This window comes from Petaurus breviceps, unplaced genomic scaffold (genome assembly GCF_028583685.1).
Source record: "Petaurus breviceps papuanus isolate PSGF00001 unplaced genomic scaffold, PetGlider_PUasm1.0 419, whole genome shotgun sequence".
NCBI lineage: Eukaryota > Metazoa > Chordata > Mammalia > Diprotodontia > Petauridae > Petaurus > Petaurus breviceps.
Window position 1 is genome coordinate 4,221,515 of NW_027186324.1, and position 18,830 is coordinate 4,240,344.

Genomic DNA, 18,830 nt, shown 5'->3' on the forward strand with positions numbered 1-18,830 from the left:
TTTTGAAAAGAAGATAACAGTTAAAATGGAAATAGTATGTCTCTCTGACTTACGGAAATCTAACTTTTAATTGCGTATTTGGTTAAACAGGTCATCTCTGAATCTGAGCAATGGTGAAACTGAGTCAGTAAAAACAATGATCGTTCATGATGATGTAGAAAGTGAACCTGCCATGACCCCATCGAAAGAGGGCACCTTAATCGTCCGCCAGGTACTGTCCTCTCTTCTGACTCGACAGATCATAGTTTTTTTTCTGTTAGTCATTAACCCACTCGCTCATTCACTCATGCTGCTGTTTCTACATTTTATCTGTTGTCCATGTTAACAAGGCACAGAGGGTAGGAGAGTGGTTTGGGGACTCTAGATACAGGTGTGTGGTGCATGCAGAGAAAACAGTAGCCTTCCACCTCACATTGCTGCCCTTTGCATGTCCGTCAGTGGTTCTCATCCAAGTACTTGTGCTGAGTCTCTCATAGTCTGTGTCCAGAAAGTAGAAAAGCTACAGGTGTGGAGGGTACCCAGAACAGGGAAACAGATCTTGTTTCTGTAGCAGAGTAACGCACTGGTTCTGAGGAGGACACTCAGCTATGAACATCTCTCAGGCTGCAGGGGTGAACATGTCTCTGGGACAAGCTAGATAAAAACACTGAGACAGGTGGGTAAACACATTATAGGGTGAGCCTCAGAGAGCATGACAGCTTGCAGATTTCAGGGGGTCATGAGGTCTCTCTTTTATGTCTCAAAATGTTAGTTCTCTTATATTTGTTGCATATTTAAATACCTCCTTTTGTGTCTGTGAGATCTCACAGACTTTCTCTGTTTGTGTTCCTTAATTTTTATACCTGACTATTAATGATCAATGACAAACTTATGCTTATTAAATAGCTAGAACAGGGCCCTCCCCCCCCCCCCCCAACAAAAAGGCGATTTGGATTTGGGTGTGTTTCAAGGGACAGCAGCCTAGTGAGGAGGGGAAAGACAAAGAAATGAAGGAAAGTAATTTCTTCAGTTTTGCCTTGGCAGACACCTAAAAGACGTAATTGTTTTGGTAACGGTGACCTTGCAGGGATATAAGATTAAACAGTCAAGTTGTGCTGGCCGGAGGACGTGTCTTGATTTCTGTTGGCTCAACACACACCAACTCTCACCTCGGGTACCTAGTAAAGGAGTCATCAGAAATTGGGGCAAAATGAACCCTCAATTAGCCCTTTTATTTATAGGGAAGGCTGAAAATTTACACAGCGCTTTCAAAAAGAAAAAAGAACTGAGTCATTAGGGTCATAGGCAATTGCAGCAGCACTTGAGCAAGACAAGTGTGCCTGTTTTTTCTACAGAGTACAGTTGACCAAAAGCGTGCCAGCCACCATGAGAGCAATGGCTTTGCCGGTCGCATTCACCTCTTGCCAGATCTCTTACAGCAAAGCCATTCCTCCTCCACTTCCTCCACCTCCTCCTCCCCATCCTCCAGCCAGCCGACACCCACCATGTCCCCACAGACACCCCAGGACAAGCTCACTCCTAATGAGGTATGTCTCTGCACCACAGCTGGCTGCTTTCATAGGGTTAGACCAAATACTGCCTAGTGGCTAGTTTGCAGAAGAAGTCTTGCCAAGTCCCTTCCTCCCCATCCCCCACTCTCATCCCCTTCCCCATCCTGCTTTATTCTATCACCTTCCCCTTCTCCTCAACCCAAGTAACATGTTTCAGATCTGCATACAAACCCCTTAACCCTAGCTCAGTTCCTTACCTCCCTCCCCCCAAAAACAAAAACTTGCCAGTTCACTATTTTTACTTCTCTCTAGTTAGTTTAGTTGCATGGCTTTCTTTATATTCAGTTAAAAAAAATAAACTAAACTAGTTGCTGTGTATTCAGATTCATTTTATATTTGGAATGCTTGGGGGCAGCTGTATTTTTGAGCATTTTGGAGTTTGCCCTCTTCATTTTATAATAAATGAATAAACTATAATGAAACTTGGTTAAGTAGACTTACCTTACCTGTGTAGCTATAGGCTTTAGAGCAGACCTTTCAAAGCAGGCTGCCTCTTTCTGAGGCTAGCCCTGTTATAAAGGGGTTTTGTTCTTGGAATTCACAACTGCTTAGAGCTTGAAAGATGCCAAATTCTAAGGGATTTGGGCTTCTAGAATGACTTCCCAGGGGAGCCTGGAGCAGTGGTCTTTGAGTGGCTTCTTTTTTTTCTGCTGTTCTCTGGAGGTTCAGTTTACTCTGAGGGCTTGAGTGTGATGCTCTGTCTGGGTGCTCATTGGAATGAATCTGTGATCTCTTGAATGGGGAAGAAGGTGTTAAATGGCCAGAATGCAGTTTCATTTCTAAGTTTAAGGGGGGAGAAGGAGCACTTACGAATAACGTTTCCACAGCCACCCTGTACCTAAGCAAGTTTTCCTAGATTTCTTTGTGTGTGTAGGTGGAAATATGAGTGAAGTTGGTTTCTGAAAGATAAGATGCAAATGTAATTTTGGCCAGCTTTGGAAAAGCAAAAACAGTTTAATATCCTATTTTCCCTTGCACGTAGCTACAGTGTTTGGAAAGTGCGCATAGACGGGAGCATAATCCTTAGTGCCATCAGACAAATAAGTAGGTGGCTATTGCCCGGTGATAGACTAGAATAATCAGTGGCAGAGAGCCAGATTTTCTACCTGGCTGTATTGTGAGCACCCAATTAAAATTCCACCTAAAGAGAACATGGCACTTTTAGGTAATGGGCATTGCTAACAGCAGTAGAATATGTAAGTGGGTCCAGGGGGGCAGATAGCAGACGTAGGTGGTCTACGGACTGTAGCCCAATAGTAATGTGACACTCAGACACCTGTCCCTGTATTCAAAATGGTATAAGGCAATTGGAGCAAACACTTTCCTTTGTTCTACACTGGCACCTCACCTACACTCACATTCCTCCTTTATATATATATTTTAAACTTTGTGCCATTTTGCTCTAATGTGTGATGTTATCACTATAACCCTTAACTCACTAAACTGGCAAGTTTATTTTATTTTTCTGTTTGTTCTGTTCTTAATTGTCATTCCATTTCCACTTGACAGTTTGTTTCACTATTCTTCTCTTTGTTTTTTATGTATTAAGTTACACTATTTAAACGCCAATGATTTTTTTTAGTTAAAAAAAAATCACCCTGGTGGTCCTTATTTCACCATTTGCACTTCTCACATTAACAAGCCCTTGTTTAATATACAGATCTAATATAATAATTCATACGTAATAATGTTGAATTAGCCTGCTGCAGCTTTCTGGCAAGAGGCTCAGTTTAAAATAAAAAAATGTATACTAGAAAATGAGTATAATTAAATGCTGAAATTATTAAGTCTGAGGAGGAGCAGATACCATATCCTAGACAGATTTGATTTTGTTGTGCAGAAACCTGAATTCATTATTGGGTGAATCACATTCCATTTCAGAACATGAATATCTTTTTGGCGGCTTCAAATAGAAATCTTAAACCCCCCACCCACCCCCAGCCACCTGAGAGAATGAAGTCCATTTTGGTAGTGCTAGCTGGTAACAGTATCTTAAGTGAATTATTTCTGTATCTTGGAAAAGGATGGTCCTTCAGATCACTCCTGACAAAATAGCCCATTTCTCCAGCACTCCCTTGGAGATCTGCACTAAGGTGGAGATGATGGCAGTGAAAGGGTTGTGCGCGGAGTGTGCACGCAGTGTCGTCTGATTGGCACGTTTTTTGGGAGATTCTGGAATAAGGGGTAGGGGCTTTGTACTGTCGAAACAGCGCAGTTCAGGAGTGGTTTGAAAAATGTTGATTGTTGTTATTTTTGTTGATTGTCATTTATATTAATAAAGTTGAAATTTACATTGCAGACTCAGTCCGCTAGTAACACACTCCAGAAACACAAATCTTCCTCCTCCTTTACACCTTTTATAGACCCCAGATTACTACAGATTTCTCCATCTAGTGGGACAACAGTGACTTCTGTGGGTAAGTAAAAGCGACAGCAAGAAAGCCACTGAAAATAGGGTTTTGGTGCCTTGAATTAGTTATCCTTGAACTTAGCTGAGTCCTCAAGTGGGGATTGCTAACGAAGGGCAGCAGTTTGGGTGCAAAGAATGTTCTCATCGTGCTTGCATTATTTGATTTGCAGTGACCTGCATAGTTTTATTTCCTTTTTCCATTTGCATTTCTTACAAATTTAGACATTTCTTTCCTTAATGAAGTATCAGCTATTTACATATGAATGTCTTTCTTAAATTAAGGTAGAGCGCTTTTGAACTCATTTTAGAGGTTAATTTTAAATGTACTTAATCTATTTCAGTGGGATTTTCTAGTGAAGCAATGAGATGTGAAGCAATAAGGCAAGATCCCACCCGAAAGGGATCAGTTGTCAATGTGAACCCTACAAATACTCGACCACAGAGTGATACCCCGGAGATTCGTAAATACAAGAAGAGGTTTAACTCTGAAATCTTGTGTGCTGCCTTGTGGGGTAGGTGGTCTTGTGTCTTCTTCCCTTTGTTTCAGTCCCTTCCTCTGCCTAAGTGTACAGTGGCCTTGGATGGAATTTTGTTTAGGGATACCTGTAAGGGTTCAGATTCTATAGCCATCCAGTCCTAATAAGGGTCAGATGTGGTTTGCTTCCCTGACATCTCTCCCAGTTAGGTACCGGCTCGCTTCCCTATGCGCCATGTCTGTTGGGTCTACATAGAACCATTCTGATGTATGTCACCACATCGATGAGCCAGAAGTTATATCTGATTGTTCATCTGTATTATTTTGTATTTCCTTTGGGAAGTATGGGTAATAACTTTTCTCAGTGGTTTATATAATGAAAAATATTATGAATGTTTATGTGTTTTAGGTTTTTTTCTGTATTCTATATCTGTTTTAATATAACACATATTTTCACATCTGATCTCAGCTACTCATTGAGCTTGGTAGGGCATGTATTATTATTCTCTTTTAATAGGTGAAGAGTCTGAAACTCAGGATTTAAGTAACTTATCCAGGGTTCTAAAAGCTAGTAAATGGCAGGTCTGGCTGTAACCAAAGTCTTCTAACACTCAGGACATTGTTCCTGCTGCTACAAGATTTAGAAGTGTTGGTTTTGAACGTAAGTGGATCATCTAAGTATTCCACATAGTCAGCAGTCAGAGAAATGGGATTAACACTTGAGGCCATTCAGGACTGAATTTACAGATACATGTCATCTATACATAAGTATTAAAGTCCAGAAAAGAGATGAACTCTCCCAAGGAAAGAGTCTCAGATAGGGAAGAGAAGAGAATTGGGACCTGAGCTTTCAGGGTTACCTTTAATTTGAGGAAGAGAAGAAGGAGTGATTGAAGAAAAGTTTTAAGAACTGTAATTGTTTAGTTATTGAGGACATCAAGTTAGGAGGGAGTTTGAAGAAAGGTTGTGGGATCAGTAAGCTTGATTGTTTCAGAGAGGTAAACCAGTCGCTCAGAAAGCATTTATTAAATTTTTTGTTGTTGTCATTCAGTTATTTGCCATGGTGTCTGACTCTTCACGACCCCATTTGGGGTTTTCTTGGCAGAGATACTGGAGTAGTTTATTTCCTTCTCTAGCTCATTTTACAGATGAGGAGACTGAGGCAGACAGGGCTAAGTGACTTGGGTCACACAGCTAGTACCTGTCTGAGGCCAGATTTGAAGCTGGGAACATGATTCTTTCAGACTCCATAATAGCACCTGTTGTGTTACCTTAGCTGTACAAATATCTCCTTCAATTCTGAAAACAGTCCTAGGAGGTGGGTGCTATGATTATTCACCATTTTACATATGAGGAAGATAAGAGTATGTGCCGTGTATCTGAGACACAACGAAAAGCAAAAACAATCCTTGTCCTTAATGAACTTATTTTAATAGGGGAGACAACATAGGTAAATACGTAAATAGGTGCAGTTGATACATGTGCCGAGTAGATGGGAAAGACACGGATGGATGATATGGTTCTTCCTTCGGCAGTGTGGAGGATGGATTGCAGTAGACAGAGATTTGAGACAGCAGGATTAATTAGAAAACAGTCGCCACAGTTGAAGTGATTAAGGCCTGAGCTAGGGTGTTGGCTATGTGAACAATGGAATAAGAGGTTTCCTAAAATTAGAAGCAACAGGATTTAGTAGCTTTCTTTGACAAGTGGGGTGAATGAGAGTGGGGCATCAAGGATTCCTTAGATAATGGAGTCTGGAGAATTTGGACTGAAGAGGGGCCATTCCTGGTAACCTTTGAAAGCATGTTTAATACAGCAGGCTGGAGTGAAGATCATATATTGCACTGGGCTGACAAGTGAGGAGATGGAAGCAGTGTGATTAATACAAAAATTCCCTCTCTTATCACCCCTCTCTCCCCTACCTTGTCAGTGAAAGAAAGGAAATTTGTAGAATGGTAACTAGAGAAAGGATTGGAAGTTATGAAGACCTTTTAATCCCCTTACCCCCAATTATCTTTAAAATTGTAGAAGGAAATTCCTAGAGAGGGAGAGGTCTATGGTGTTAGAAAGGAATGGAGTCTAGGATTGATGATCTAAAGCAAGAGAGAAGACTTGTCTTTTTTTTTTAGAGGGGGAAAGCAAGGCAGTTGGGGTTAAGTGACTTGCCCAAGGTCACACGGCTAGTTAAGTGTTAAGTGTCTGAGGCCAGATTTGAACTCAGGTCCTCCTGACTCCAGGGCTGGTGCTCTGTTCACTGCACCATCTAGCCGCCCTTTGTCTTGACTTTTTAATCTGTCAATGTCTGCTATACCACCTGGCCCCTAATGCTATTTCATCCATATGGATAATCTCCTTTTATGGCGATCACAACCTCTCCATGTTTCAGCACACTTTCATCAACTGAGGCTGACAAAAAAATTATTCACAGGAAGGCCCCAGAGCCTCTCTGAATTATTAGACTGGTCCTTAGATGACAGATACTAAGTCCTATTGCCCAAGCCTCTCCTAGAAGCCCTTCCAGTTTGACCGGACATGCCAGAAATTGTGCTGCACAGTTACGGTCTTTGGGATTGTAGCCTTGCCTCCTTACCAGTGAGACACTGGGATAATATTAAGGCTTTGGTGGAGGGGCCTGGGAGGTAGCACGGGACATGGGAAGCAGCACTCACTGTCTCTGGAGTCAGTGCTTTTAGCTTTCCTAGGCCCCAGTTTCCTAATCCATAGAGGCATGGACTAGATGTAGCTTCCAGCAACCTTTTTAACTCTGTGAAACCTGTGGAAGATAAATACATTACATAAATGAATTTAATTAGTAACGATTTCTGGACAGTGAGCCCATCCGTGATTTCTTTCTCCTTGTGATTACTTCAGTCATGTCTGTCTCTTCATGATCCCATTTGTGGTTTTCTTGGCAAAGACACTAAAGTGGTTTCTCCAGCTCATTTTCCAGTTGAGGAAACTGAGGCAAATGGGGCTAAGTGTCCTGCCCAGGGTCATGAGGCTGGTAAATATCTAAGGCCAGACTGGAACTCAGAAAGATGAGTCTTCCCGACTCTTGCCACCTAGCAGTATACATTTTTCTCTTACTGCTAATTATATATTTGAGTACTAAACATTTCAAAAAATGATTAAAGTTAAAAAAATGGCAAAATATTAATTGCTAGCCAGATATATATAAAGATGATTTAAAATGTCTGCTACTTTACTTTGGAATATTACTCTCCAGTCCAACACATTTAATTTAAAACTGCTGACTAGTTCATCACTAGTTCTACTATATTACATTATTCTCAGTATTTTATTCTCAGTAATCCTAGGAGGTAGCTGCTATTTTGGTTCCCGTTTTACAATTGAGGAAACTGAGGCAGACAAGTGAAGTAAACTGCTCAACATCACAAAGGATGTCTGAGGCCGGATTTGAACTTAGGTCTTCTTTGCTATAAGCCCATCGTTTTGTCCACTTTATCACCCAGCTGTCTTCTTGTAAGGAGCTCTCTCTTTTATTTTGTATTTGAAGCACTTTATTCAGTTAATTTACTTTGGGGTTTTGTTTTGTTTTTATTTCTTAAACAGGGCAAAGGTTTTTGAAGAGTTAATTATTCTGGGATACCCTTTTTCATTCTTCCATAATCCTCCTGAGAATCTTGAGTAAACTTGTTTGAAGTTTTTTGCCCAGTGCTAGAAAATTTTAGTGAATTTTTTAAAACTCCAATCTTGACAAAATTTAATTAGATTTAAGTTCTTAAAAGATCACAAAACTACTTTTCTAGAAGGTTGTTGGAGAAGGGAGAAATGCCAAGTTTATTTTTTAGTAGGGCCATTATTTCCAAGGTTTTCACTTTCTAATCACTCCATATTTTATTTTTTGTGTGTTTTCCTCCATGCATTGTGCTCATTGCCTTATAGACTTAGGCACTGAAGTTTTTTCTATAAAAATCTTGTTTTGCTCTTAAAAATTTGCCCAGAATAATGCAATTTCCAGCTTAATGAAGTTTATTATTTATGGCCACAAAATGAGTCCTTCAGCATAGAAAGGAATACAATGGAAAAATGAGTCATCGAATATCTTTATATTCTGAAGGAAATAAAATGATCAAATGAGGTTCTTTAAGTTGGACAGACTTGGGATATTAATAGAGTACATAGGATGTATGCCAAACGGAATCACTGAAGTTCAGTGGCTTTGGGGAAGTGAAATATTTGGGATATCTTAAGAGGTAAATTATTAACCAGTTAGTGACATGCAATCCAAGTACTTATTGTGGAGAAAGCGTACTTTCCCATGGATAGGAAATGTCTCTTCCCCCTAATTTCTACAGATTAATGATACCTGATAAATCTATCTGTTCTCTAGAAGCACTCCCAAATAGTAGGCCCAGAATCTCACTGATTCTACATGATGGGAAAATTAATACTAATATGAAATTTAGTTACTTTTAGGAACCAATAGAGCTGTTCTGACTCCTGATATAATATTCTTTTCAGAATTAGTGTCAATTAACATTTATTAAACACTAGTTGTATGTGCCAGGAACTGTGCCTAGTGGTAGAGATGCAAAAAAAGGCAAAGATTTTCCCTGATCTCAAGGAGACCACAGTCTAATGAGAGAAGATAACATAAAAAGAAGCTAAGAAGCAAGTGGGGTGAGGGGGCCAGGAGTGGCCGTGGGTTATGATAAATGGGGTGGGAAATGATCTGAGGAGGTATGAATTACAGAGCTGAATTCATCTTGCAGAACGATGAGTTTCTGTAGCTCACGAAATCCAGGAGATCAGCCAGACGTGGAAATGATCAAGTGAATTCTGTTGGTGTTCTCCTTAAATGGTGGAAGATCTGGGGGGCAGTTCTGCAATGTCCTACCTCTGTGTCTCCAACCAGAGGGAGGGAGGATCCCCATGGGTAAAGGGTGCTGAGGATGCTTGAGTTTCAGAGTTGAATTCATCTCAGTAGATCAACTGGGTGGGAATTTTCAAGTCATTTAATTTTACTTTTAGAATAAAAGTGCATGAGAGAACAGTTCAGGAAACAAATGCTTCCTCATCCTTTCTACCCTGAAACACCACTTCATATGCAGTCTCTCAACACCTCAACAAACGTCTCACTGGGCATATACCACATGCTGGGATTTAGGCACAGGGAGAGATTCTGCGCACTGTGATTCCTGACTTCCATTTAAAGAGTTTGTACACGACTTCAGTAAAGAACACATATACACACAAAATCTTTTCTTTAAAGAAAACAAAGAATATTTCACAATGTATGGCACAGATTATTAAATGTCCTTTAAATTATAAAACAAGTTTGGATAGATGGTTGTGTTCATGCAGGGAGATAATGGAGGAAAATAATAGCAAAAAGAAATAGATAATATTTATATAGCTGTTAGTGGAGGCCAGGCAGGGCCCTAAATACTTTACAATTATTATCTGATTTGATCCTCACGACTTTGGGGATTTAGGAGCTTTTATTATCCCCACTTTACTGTTGAGAAAACTGAGGCAGTCAGAGGTTAAGTGACTTTCCCAGAAACACTTAGCTAGTGAGTGCCTGAGGCCATATTTGAACTTAGATCTCTCTAACTTAAGGCCCAGTGCACTATCTACTGTACTATGTAGCTGTTCATTAAAAAGTAGATTGAGGCATATTTTGTTGTTGAGTCATTTTTCAGTCATATCCAACTCTTCATGACCCATTTTGAGGTTTGTTTTTTTTTTGGCAAAGATACAGGAGTGGTTTGCCATTTCCTTCTTCAGCTCATTTTACAGATGAGGAAACTGAGGCAGAGTTAAGTGACTTGCCCAGAGTCAAACAGTTAGTGACTGTCTGAGGCCAGATTTGAACCCAGGAGGATGAGTCTTAAGAAAGACTCAACTCAAGGCCTGGCACTCTATCTACTGTACCACCTAGCTGCCTCATGTTAGAGGGCTTTGAATGCCAGACTAAGGCATTCCTATAGGCAGTAAAGAATCTTGAAAAGGATGTGGCATGATGGAAAGTGTTTTAGGAAGATTAATCTGGTGGTATTGTAGGGTAGATGAGAGTGGGGAGAAAGGTAAAAGATTGGAAGTCCATTTGAGAGACTGGTCTGTTGCAATAATTCAGAGGTGAGGCAATAAGGGTCTGAATTTAGGGTGGAAGCAACAGAAATAGAAAGGAAAGATGTGTGAGAGATTTCAAAGGATTAATCAGACTTGTCACTACTGCCAGGCAAATCTTCCTAAAATATTTGGTTTTGTAAGAACTGTTACAAAAAAGAAAAATTAGTTGAAGGTTGATGGCCAAAGGAGGAAGTAAGTAAATGAAGATTCATTATCTTTTTTGGTTTAGCAGGTATTTGTCCTACTGAAATAAATACCTATTGGGTGGTGTTAGAAGATTTTGCTTGACTAGGTCCAGAGAGCATGCTATATACCAAATCCAACTTTTTGTTTCCTTTAAACAGGAGTGAATTTGTTAGTGGGTACAGAGAGTGGCCTGATGTTGCTGGACAGAAGTGGCCAAGGAAAGGTATATCCTCTGATCAACCGAAGGCGGTTCCAGCAGATGGATGTCCTGGAAGGCTTGAACGTGTTGGTGACAATATCTGGTAAACTGTCTTTCATGTCATTTATTTATCATGGTTCTTTCTGTGGCAAATATGCGTGAAGTTGTTAAAGGCTGAAGAAAAAATATGTTTGCCCTGTTTTGTATAAAACATATGTCTTTATGTGTAAAAATATGAGAAAATCTACACTGATTGAAAAAAAAAACCTTAAAATTTGGTCATTTTTTCTCTTTTGTTTCATATCTACAAAATATGGGTCTTAGGAGTTTTATTTTCCAATTCACACACACAAAAGGTAAACTTTCATTTTGGGGGGATTTTACTTAGAGGATTCTCACTTTACATATTGTTGTTACAGGGCTGGTTTTCTGCTTTCCCAGCCCGCAATTAGGTTTTTGTTGTTCATTTGTTTTAAAGTAGAAAAAGGATATGAGAAGGGTGTCATTGCAGATAGAGGCTGGCACAGTGATATCAGCAAGTAGCAGCTGACATCCCAGAAGCAAGAAAGGAGAAACTATAAAAATCCTCTATGGTAACTCTAAAAATGTAGTCTGGATCTATTTAGAAAAATGGAAAGATCTGTAGAGTCCATCTGTCATAGGGAGTAACAGCCCTGTCCACCAGGGCAGCCTCTGATGGGATTGTTGTATTTTGACACAGTAAAATAATTGAGGGGCAGCTAGATGAGACAGTGAATAGAGCACTGACTGTGGAGTTAGGAGGACCTGAGTTCAAATTTGGCCTTAGACACTTGACACACTTATAGCTGTGTGACCTTGGGCAGGTTACTTACCCTCAATTGCCTTCCCTTCCTCCCTCCAAAAAAAAAATAATTGATCATATTTGTGGCATTAAGTCATCAGGAAAAGGCTGTTTTGTTCAGTGTATTCAATTTGCCAGGGATATGGAAATAAGTAATAGTTATAAAATTTTTATCTTTTTTTTTGGAGGGGGAAGGTAGGGCGATTGGGGTTAAGTGACTTGCCCAAGGTCACACAGTAAAATTTTTATCTTAAAAAATGGTTAACATTTTTAACATTTTGGTCATTTCTACGTTTCCTGAAAAATATACTAACCTCATTCCTGTTATGTCATCTGTAGCACAACTATACTTCAGCATAGTGGGGAATAGTACTCAAGTATATAAATATGAAATTTCTCATGTGGTTTTAACCTAGTTACTGTGACTACTTAAAGAGTAGTCTTTAGAACCATGCTTTTTTAGATGATGAAAATCCCAACTAAAGCTGTCAATGTGTACTAGATTATTAAGCATTTAAGGTGTTTATATATTTTGTACATTTTAAACAAATATATTGTTAACATTGTAACTGCCTAAATATTTCATTAGGTTTTTTGTACCTAAAAATTCTGCTTTTCAATGAAAAAACAATCTGCTTTGTCTAATATAATCCCAAATTAGGTGAAAGAATAGCAAGTCAGTCATTTCACCAGAACTATATTATAATTCAGTAGTTAAGCTATTCTTAAGAAGTTACCATTAAAAAACATTGACAGCATTTTAAAAATTGTTCCATGCATAGTGAAATCCATACATTTTCTACATGCATACATAGATACACACACTCCATTAGTATGTATAATTTCATTTATTAATATATACACATACGTGTTTCATACTTCTGTGTATGCGTATATACACATATGTACACAGATGCATACATATAAAAACATCCATACTTAATTACTAGTGTTAGGAACATCAGATATTTGGACTCGATAGGGTAACAAGGGGAATTCTGGGTCACTTAAAAATCTTGCCCCTTGTTTTAAAAACTTTTATTTTCTGTTAAGAAATTGCCATGGTACTTATTGATTATTCTTTTAAGTTTGATCTAGATCCATTCCCCTTATGCCCAAAAATGTATAAGATTTGAGATCCTAATAAATCTAACCAGTTACTCTGTTTATAAATTGAAATTCACACAGATGGCTACAAAATAATTTGTGGTCCATAGGCATTTAGCTAAGACATACCTCTTCAGTTCGAAGGCAGACTTATAAATTTGGCATAGAAAGAATTGGTTTTGACAGTGTTTGGAAGGGCCCTTGATGCTGTTTTCTCATAGTCCTAAAGTTTTCCAGAAACAGTCACTTGTTCAAGAAATAAAAATCTCTCTTCAGAAACACATAATGAGGGGCAGGCAGGTGGCTCAGTGAGTAAGAGTACCGGCCGCAGTGTCAGGATGACCTGGGGATCAAATCCAGGCTCAGATACTTAGCACCACACCCAGAAATAACTGGCCGTGTAACCTTGAGCAAGTTACTTAACCCCGATTGCTTTAAAAAAAAAAAAAAGAAACACATAATGAAGTCTTCTTGTTAGGGGTAAAAAAAAAAAATGAATACCTTTAAAAGGCCCATTGGACTTTGGTCTCTTTTTTAAAGGGACTTTTTTTTTCTTTAAAATATGACATTCTTAGTTTTTTTAGATATGTAAAATCTACTGTCCTACCTTTATATACGATTTCTCCCAATAAATTAAATTCTGAAGTAAACTTATTACAATAGCATGGAAACTGCTATTTAAACCACTTGATCATTCAGTTGAATCTATATAGTTAGCCAGTTTAAATGAAAGAAAGCAATTATATATGCATACTCTATTTTGTGTAGAAGTCTGATCACTCCTACTAGAAGGCAAAAACCAAGTCTCTTGATGTTATTTTTTCTCTCTCCTACCATGCATTATTAGAACAATGTATGCCCCTGGTATATATTTGTTAATTATTTTTGAAATGGATGACCAAACTGAAGCTTGAAAAATGAGAAAACTAAAATGATTCATAGCATTTATCATTTACCTCCAAAACCTAATTCAGTATGGGGCATTGTATGCTGTATTGTAGGCAGGTTTTTTATTGTGGTTAGATGTGAATCCAGGGCCTCCTTCTTTTTGAGAAGACGCCTGTGAACTTTTGATTACATCCCTTCACCCTCCCTTCTGATAGAATAATCCATTTCCAAGTTATTTTTAAAAATACAGCCATATTGTTAAATTGTGGTCTTACATGAAGATACAGCTTGTGTTCTTTCTCTAGAATCTATGGACATGTGGTTATATGTAAGTCACATTTGAATAAGGCAAAAATTAACATCATGCTTTTTAAAAAGAGCTTAAAAATTGTCTTACCGTCTAACTTTTATAGTTGAATATGATAGTTGAGGAGACAGCCCAAATCGCACATCTAACAGTTATTGGCACTTGATTTTTTTTCTAACTGTTTATGGTTTATTGATCTCCCATATGTATAGATCAGTCGTGAGTGTTCTCTGTTTTGAAATACTACTTGAAAATTTCTCCACAAACACCATGTTGTATCTACTGATTTTGGAGGGTATTCAGAGTTCAGTCTGAACTTTGGGTTCCAATAAAGACATGTACATTTTTTTCCACTGCCAAGGGAACCTTCTCAGTTCTTTTTTCAGACTGATTTAGGGGAAATAACGCAAGTAAACATTGCTTAGCACTGAAGCACTTTGTAGATGATTTTCCTATACTGTGGAGACAACCATTTGAAAGTATTTTTCCCAAAGGTTAATATAGTACCCTTCTCAAGGACCTGTAATGAGAATGGAGCACAAGTTTTCTGTGTACTTCAGCAGTAAAATAGTGTGACTATTTGATCTTCATTCGAAGTGTTTTCCTTTTAATTTACCTGTTACTGACAGAATTTGATGATGACAAATTTTTTTAATTTGAAATTTTTTTACTAGGTAAGAAAAATAAATTACGAGTCTACTACTTGTCTTGGCTAAGGAATAAAATACTTCATAATGATCCAGAAGTAGAGAAGAAACAGGGATGGACAACTGTAGGTGATTTAGAAGGATGTGTGCACTATAAAGTTGGTAAGTTCTGGGAGGGGTTTTTTCTGCTTCTTTCCATATGTTCTCCAGTTTTCCCTAATGCCGTTTGATATTGGTTTCTTCTGAACTCTGCTACATTTTCCCAGAAAATGTATGTTCATGATGAAGTAATTTAGTTTGTACTTTAGAGCTTGTAGCATGAGCTCAGGTTCAAAGTGTGAGGGACATTCTAGTTTGTTGGGGCCAGATTGAAAGTTTTAATTGTTAATGATTCTAATCCATATCCAAAGTGTTCCTGCTTCTCCCTCTTGCATTCAGTCTTTAACACTTCACATCAGGACTGTTAGAACAGCCGTCAGTCTCTGAGCTTCTCTGACTCTTATCTTGAATTCAAATGTCCTTTCCCTTCTTAACAAGCTATGTCTTTGTCCTCTTTCAAGATTTTACTTAAAATAACTTCCTGGAAACTTTCCTTAATTTAACTTAACTCTATTGAGGAAACATTAAATCACACATGTATTCTCATATGCATGTGCATATTTGTGTGATTTTTTTTTTAAACTAGACCAGAGGTGGGCTCAAGGCCACCTGTGGCCCTCTAGGTTCTCAAGTGTGACCCTTTGACTGAATCTAACTTTACAGAGCTCTTAAGAAAAAGATTTGTTCTATAAAACTTGGACTCGGTCAAAAGGCCACAGGTTCCCCACCCCTGAACTAGACCCATTCAGGAACTTTCTCCTACCAGAGTAGGCTAGCAACTGCTCAGTAAAGTCTTAGAGTTTACCTGGGGCTGAGAATCTGCATGACTTGCCCAGTGCCCCACAGCCACATGTCTCAGAGGAAGAACTTCAAAACAAGGCTTGTGGCTTGAAGGCCTCCTTTCTGTCCAGTATGAAACATCTCATTTTGTGGTAGTGGAGGTCATCAAAGAAGGAGGAGAAGAAACTGTGTTAAAGTTTGCTGAACATATATTATCTCTTTTGAACTTCTGTAATCGTGTCAAGTGGTATCTTTTGCAGATGAGGCTGCAAGGAATTAATCGATTTATCCTAAATCACATAACCAATTAATGGCACGACTGGTCCTAAAACCCCTATCTCTTGGCCATCGTGTTTTGCCTACATCATAGCCGCCCCAATCTTTAACTCCCATTGTGTTTGACATAGTCTAATTTTTAGACTCTATTAATATTGTTGAACGTTCCTGTGGGACTTTAAACTGAACAGAAGCAGGTGCGTTTATCTTCAGTAAATATCTTGTCTTGCCTAGTATGTAGTTTTTCAGTCGTTTCCAACTCCTTATGACCCCACTTGGGATTTTCTTGGCAAAGATACGGGAATGATTTGCCATTTCCTTCTCCAGCTCATTTACAGATGAGGAAACTGAGGCAGACTGGATTAAGTGACTTGCTAGTAGGTGTCTGAGGTCAGATTTGAACCCTTTTTGACGTCACACCCAGCTCCCTACCCGCCATGGCACCACCTCACTGCCCAGTATTGTGCTTGCCTATTTTTTGGTAATTTTCCTGCAGATTTTTATTTGGACTAAAGCTATGATTTTGGGAGCCCTCATCAAGGAAACTCTCTGCTTGTATAGGTCAGCACCTGCTCTGCAGACTTAAGAAGCTTACAAAGTTTCTAGGGCACTGAGGAGTTAAGCGATTTGCCCAAAATTCTGCAACCAGTATGGAGTCTCACTTAGTCCAAAGCCAGCTTTCTCTATGCTCTATTATGCCTGCTTATTTCTCTTCCTATAGTAGATAGAAATTGTGCTTTTATGATTTTTCTGTCCCTTTTGTGTCCCTGAATTACCTTTTTGCCCGCCAGCGCTGTGTGCTCTAATTTGTTGTTGTCTGTTGCTGTTTCATTAATTGATCAGCAGTAATTGTAAAACTGATTTCAGAAATGTCCAAGATTGTTCTTTCAAAGCAGACATCAGCCTTAATACAAATGACAACGCTCACAGCTGCTAAGATGCGCATTCGTGATTTATCCTGTAGAGGGAGATAGAAGCCCTTGCTCTGTGTGGTCCTGGAGTGTTTTTTTGCAGTGTGTGCGCGCGTGGCTTTTTCTTTCTGACTCTGTCCTCTTCCCTCTTAAAACAAATGTTTAAATGATTCCAGTTGGCATAGTTTTGTGAGGTGAACACTCAGGTTACAGCCCATCTCCCAGTGCAGGGAAAAATCTAGTAGCAATAATGAGCTGGTTAATAAGTGTCTTGGGGGAAAAAACAGAAAAATGTCAAATTTAACCAGGCAGTGATTAAAATGGAATCTGTCCAGGGCTAGCAGCTGCCTTAATGAAGTCACCTGTTAACAGTACATAAGACTATGTAAAGGAGATAATCCAAAAGGGACTCTTTCTTTACCACTTGTAAATGGCATTGACTTACTTTTTCCACTTTCTTGCTCCCGAAATTTGTTTAACAGATACTTAGTATTGTTACCAGCCTAGGGCAGGGATTGTTTCCTTTTTCACTTTGTATCTTCATCACTTAGCATAATATTTTCCAGCCTTGTTTTAAAGAACCAGGATATTTAAATTTCAAGCTGGGGGCTTTTCTGGGATCCTCCTTGATTTTTGTCAGCCTTTGAGAGAGCCTTGGAGTGTAGTAATGATGGTGGAGAGGTCGAAAGGAGATAATGATTCTCTGCAAATTCCAACACACTGTTAAAATCATCTCTTCCTCTTCCTCCTCTTCCTTCTTACTTTTCTTCTCTGCACCCTTCCTTCTTCTCTCCATCCCTCCCTCCCTTCATCTTCTTTTACTATTACTGCTAGGCTATTGCTGTATGCTATATCATGCCTGCTGATTTCTCCTCATATAGTAGATACTTAATGTTTCTTAAATTGTGCTTCTGTGACTTTTTCCATATGTGCCTGAATTAGTCCCTTGCCCTCAAGGACTGTATGCTTCAATTTGTTATTCATTGATATTTGAACTATTGCTCAGTGATGATTGTAAAGCGGCTTCCAAAATTTTCTAAGGTCACTTTTTCAAAGCAGAGATCAATTATGTTAAACAACTCTTACCTTAAAATAACTGAGTGCTCACAGCTACTGAGATATGTGTCCTTGATTTATACTGTAGAGGGAGCTAGAGGCCAGGACTATTACAACAGTAATTTTGTGGTGGCTGTCTCACTCTTCATGACCCCATTTGGGGTTTTCTGAGATTTTGGAATGGTTTGCCATTTCCTTCTTCAGATCATTTTGCAGGTGAGGAAACTGAGACAAATAGTAAAGTGACTTCCCCAGGATCATACAGCTAAAGTAAGTGTCTGAAGCTAGATTTGAAGTCAGGTCTTCCTGACTCCAGGGCTAGTACTTTATCCACGGTGCCACTTAGTTGACTTACAATAGTGCTTTAAGGTTTGCAAAATGCACTTATAACAATACATTATTATTTCATTTGAGCCCCAAATGCTTTACATACATTATGTCATTTGAACCTCAGAGCCATAAACTAAAACATTCTATTTGATACTATTGAGTTTCGCCATTTTACAGATCATTGTCTCAGGGACAATGGGCAGCTTTCCTGTGGTCACAACACTGGTGTTAGGTTACTCCTAATTCCAAGACTCGGTTTTTTGTTTGGCTGTTTTCTTGTTTGTTTGTTTTAGCAATGGGGTTAAGTAACTTGCTCAAGGTTACACAGCCAGTTATTTCTGGGTGGGTGCTAAGTATCTGAGCCCGGATTTGATCCCAGGTCATCCCAACACTGGAGCCAGTGCTCTTACTCGCTGAGCCACCTGGCTGCCCCTAAGCAGTTGGGGTTAAGTAACTTGCTCAAGGTTACATGGCCAGGTGTTTCTGGGTGGGTGCTAAGTATCTGAGCCCAGGATTCGATCTCCAGGTGATCCGGTGCTCTCACTCGCTGAGCCACCTGGCCGCCCCCCCTTTGTTTTGTTTTTGCTGTACCACCTGTGTCACTCTAGAGTTAGCTAAGTATTGGGGAGGGGGGAATCGACCAGAGGGTTTAGGCTTAAATTCAGTTCACTTCAGAGAAGGGAGCCG

The 18,830-nt window shown here is 39.1% G+C and overlaps 1 protein-coding gene across 37 annotated transcripts in view; it reads left to right on the forward strand.

Annotated features, from left to right (window-relative positions):
• MAP4K4 (mitogen-activated protein kinase kinase kinase kinase 4) overlaps positions 1–18,830 on the forward strand; it is a 273,822-nt gene that overhangs the window by 242,025 nt on the left and 12,967 nt on the right. For 23 of the 37 annotated variants that reach the window (XM_069100527.1, XM_069100530.1, XM_069100528.1 and 20 more), the window contains 6 exons: positions 91–211; positions 1,335–1,526; positions 3,850–3,967; positions 4,302–4,472; positions 10,879–11,022; positions 14,719–14,853. In XM_069100527.1, coding sequence (XP_068956628.1) covers positions 91–211; positions 1,335–1,526; positions 3,850–3,967; positions 4,302–4,472; positions 10,879–11,022; positions 14,719–14,853 — 881 coding nt within the window. The remainder of the gene's footprint in view (positions 1–90; positions 212–1,334; positions 1,527–3,849; positions 3,968–4,301; positions 4,473–10,878; positions 11,023–14,718; positions 14,854–18,830) is intronic. The other 14 variants (XM_069100536.1, XM_069100557.1, XM_069100547.1 and 11 more) reach the window with 1 other exon arrangement.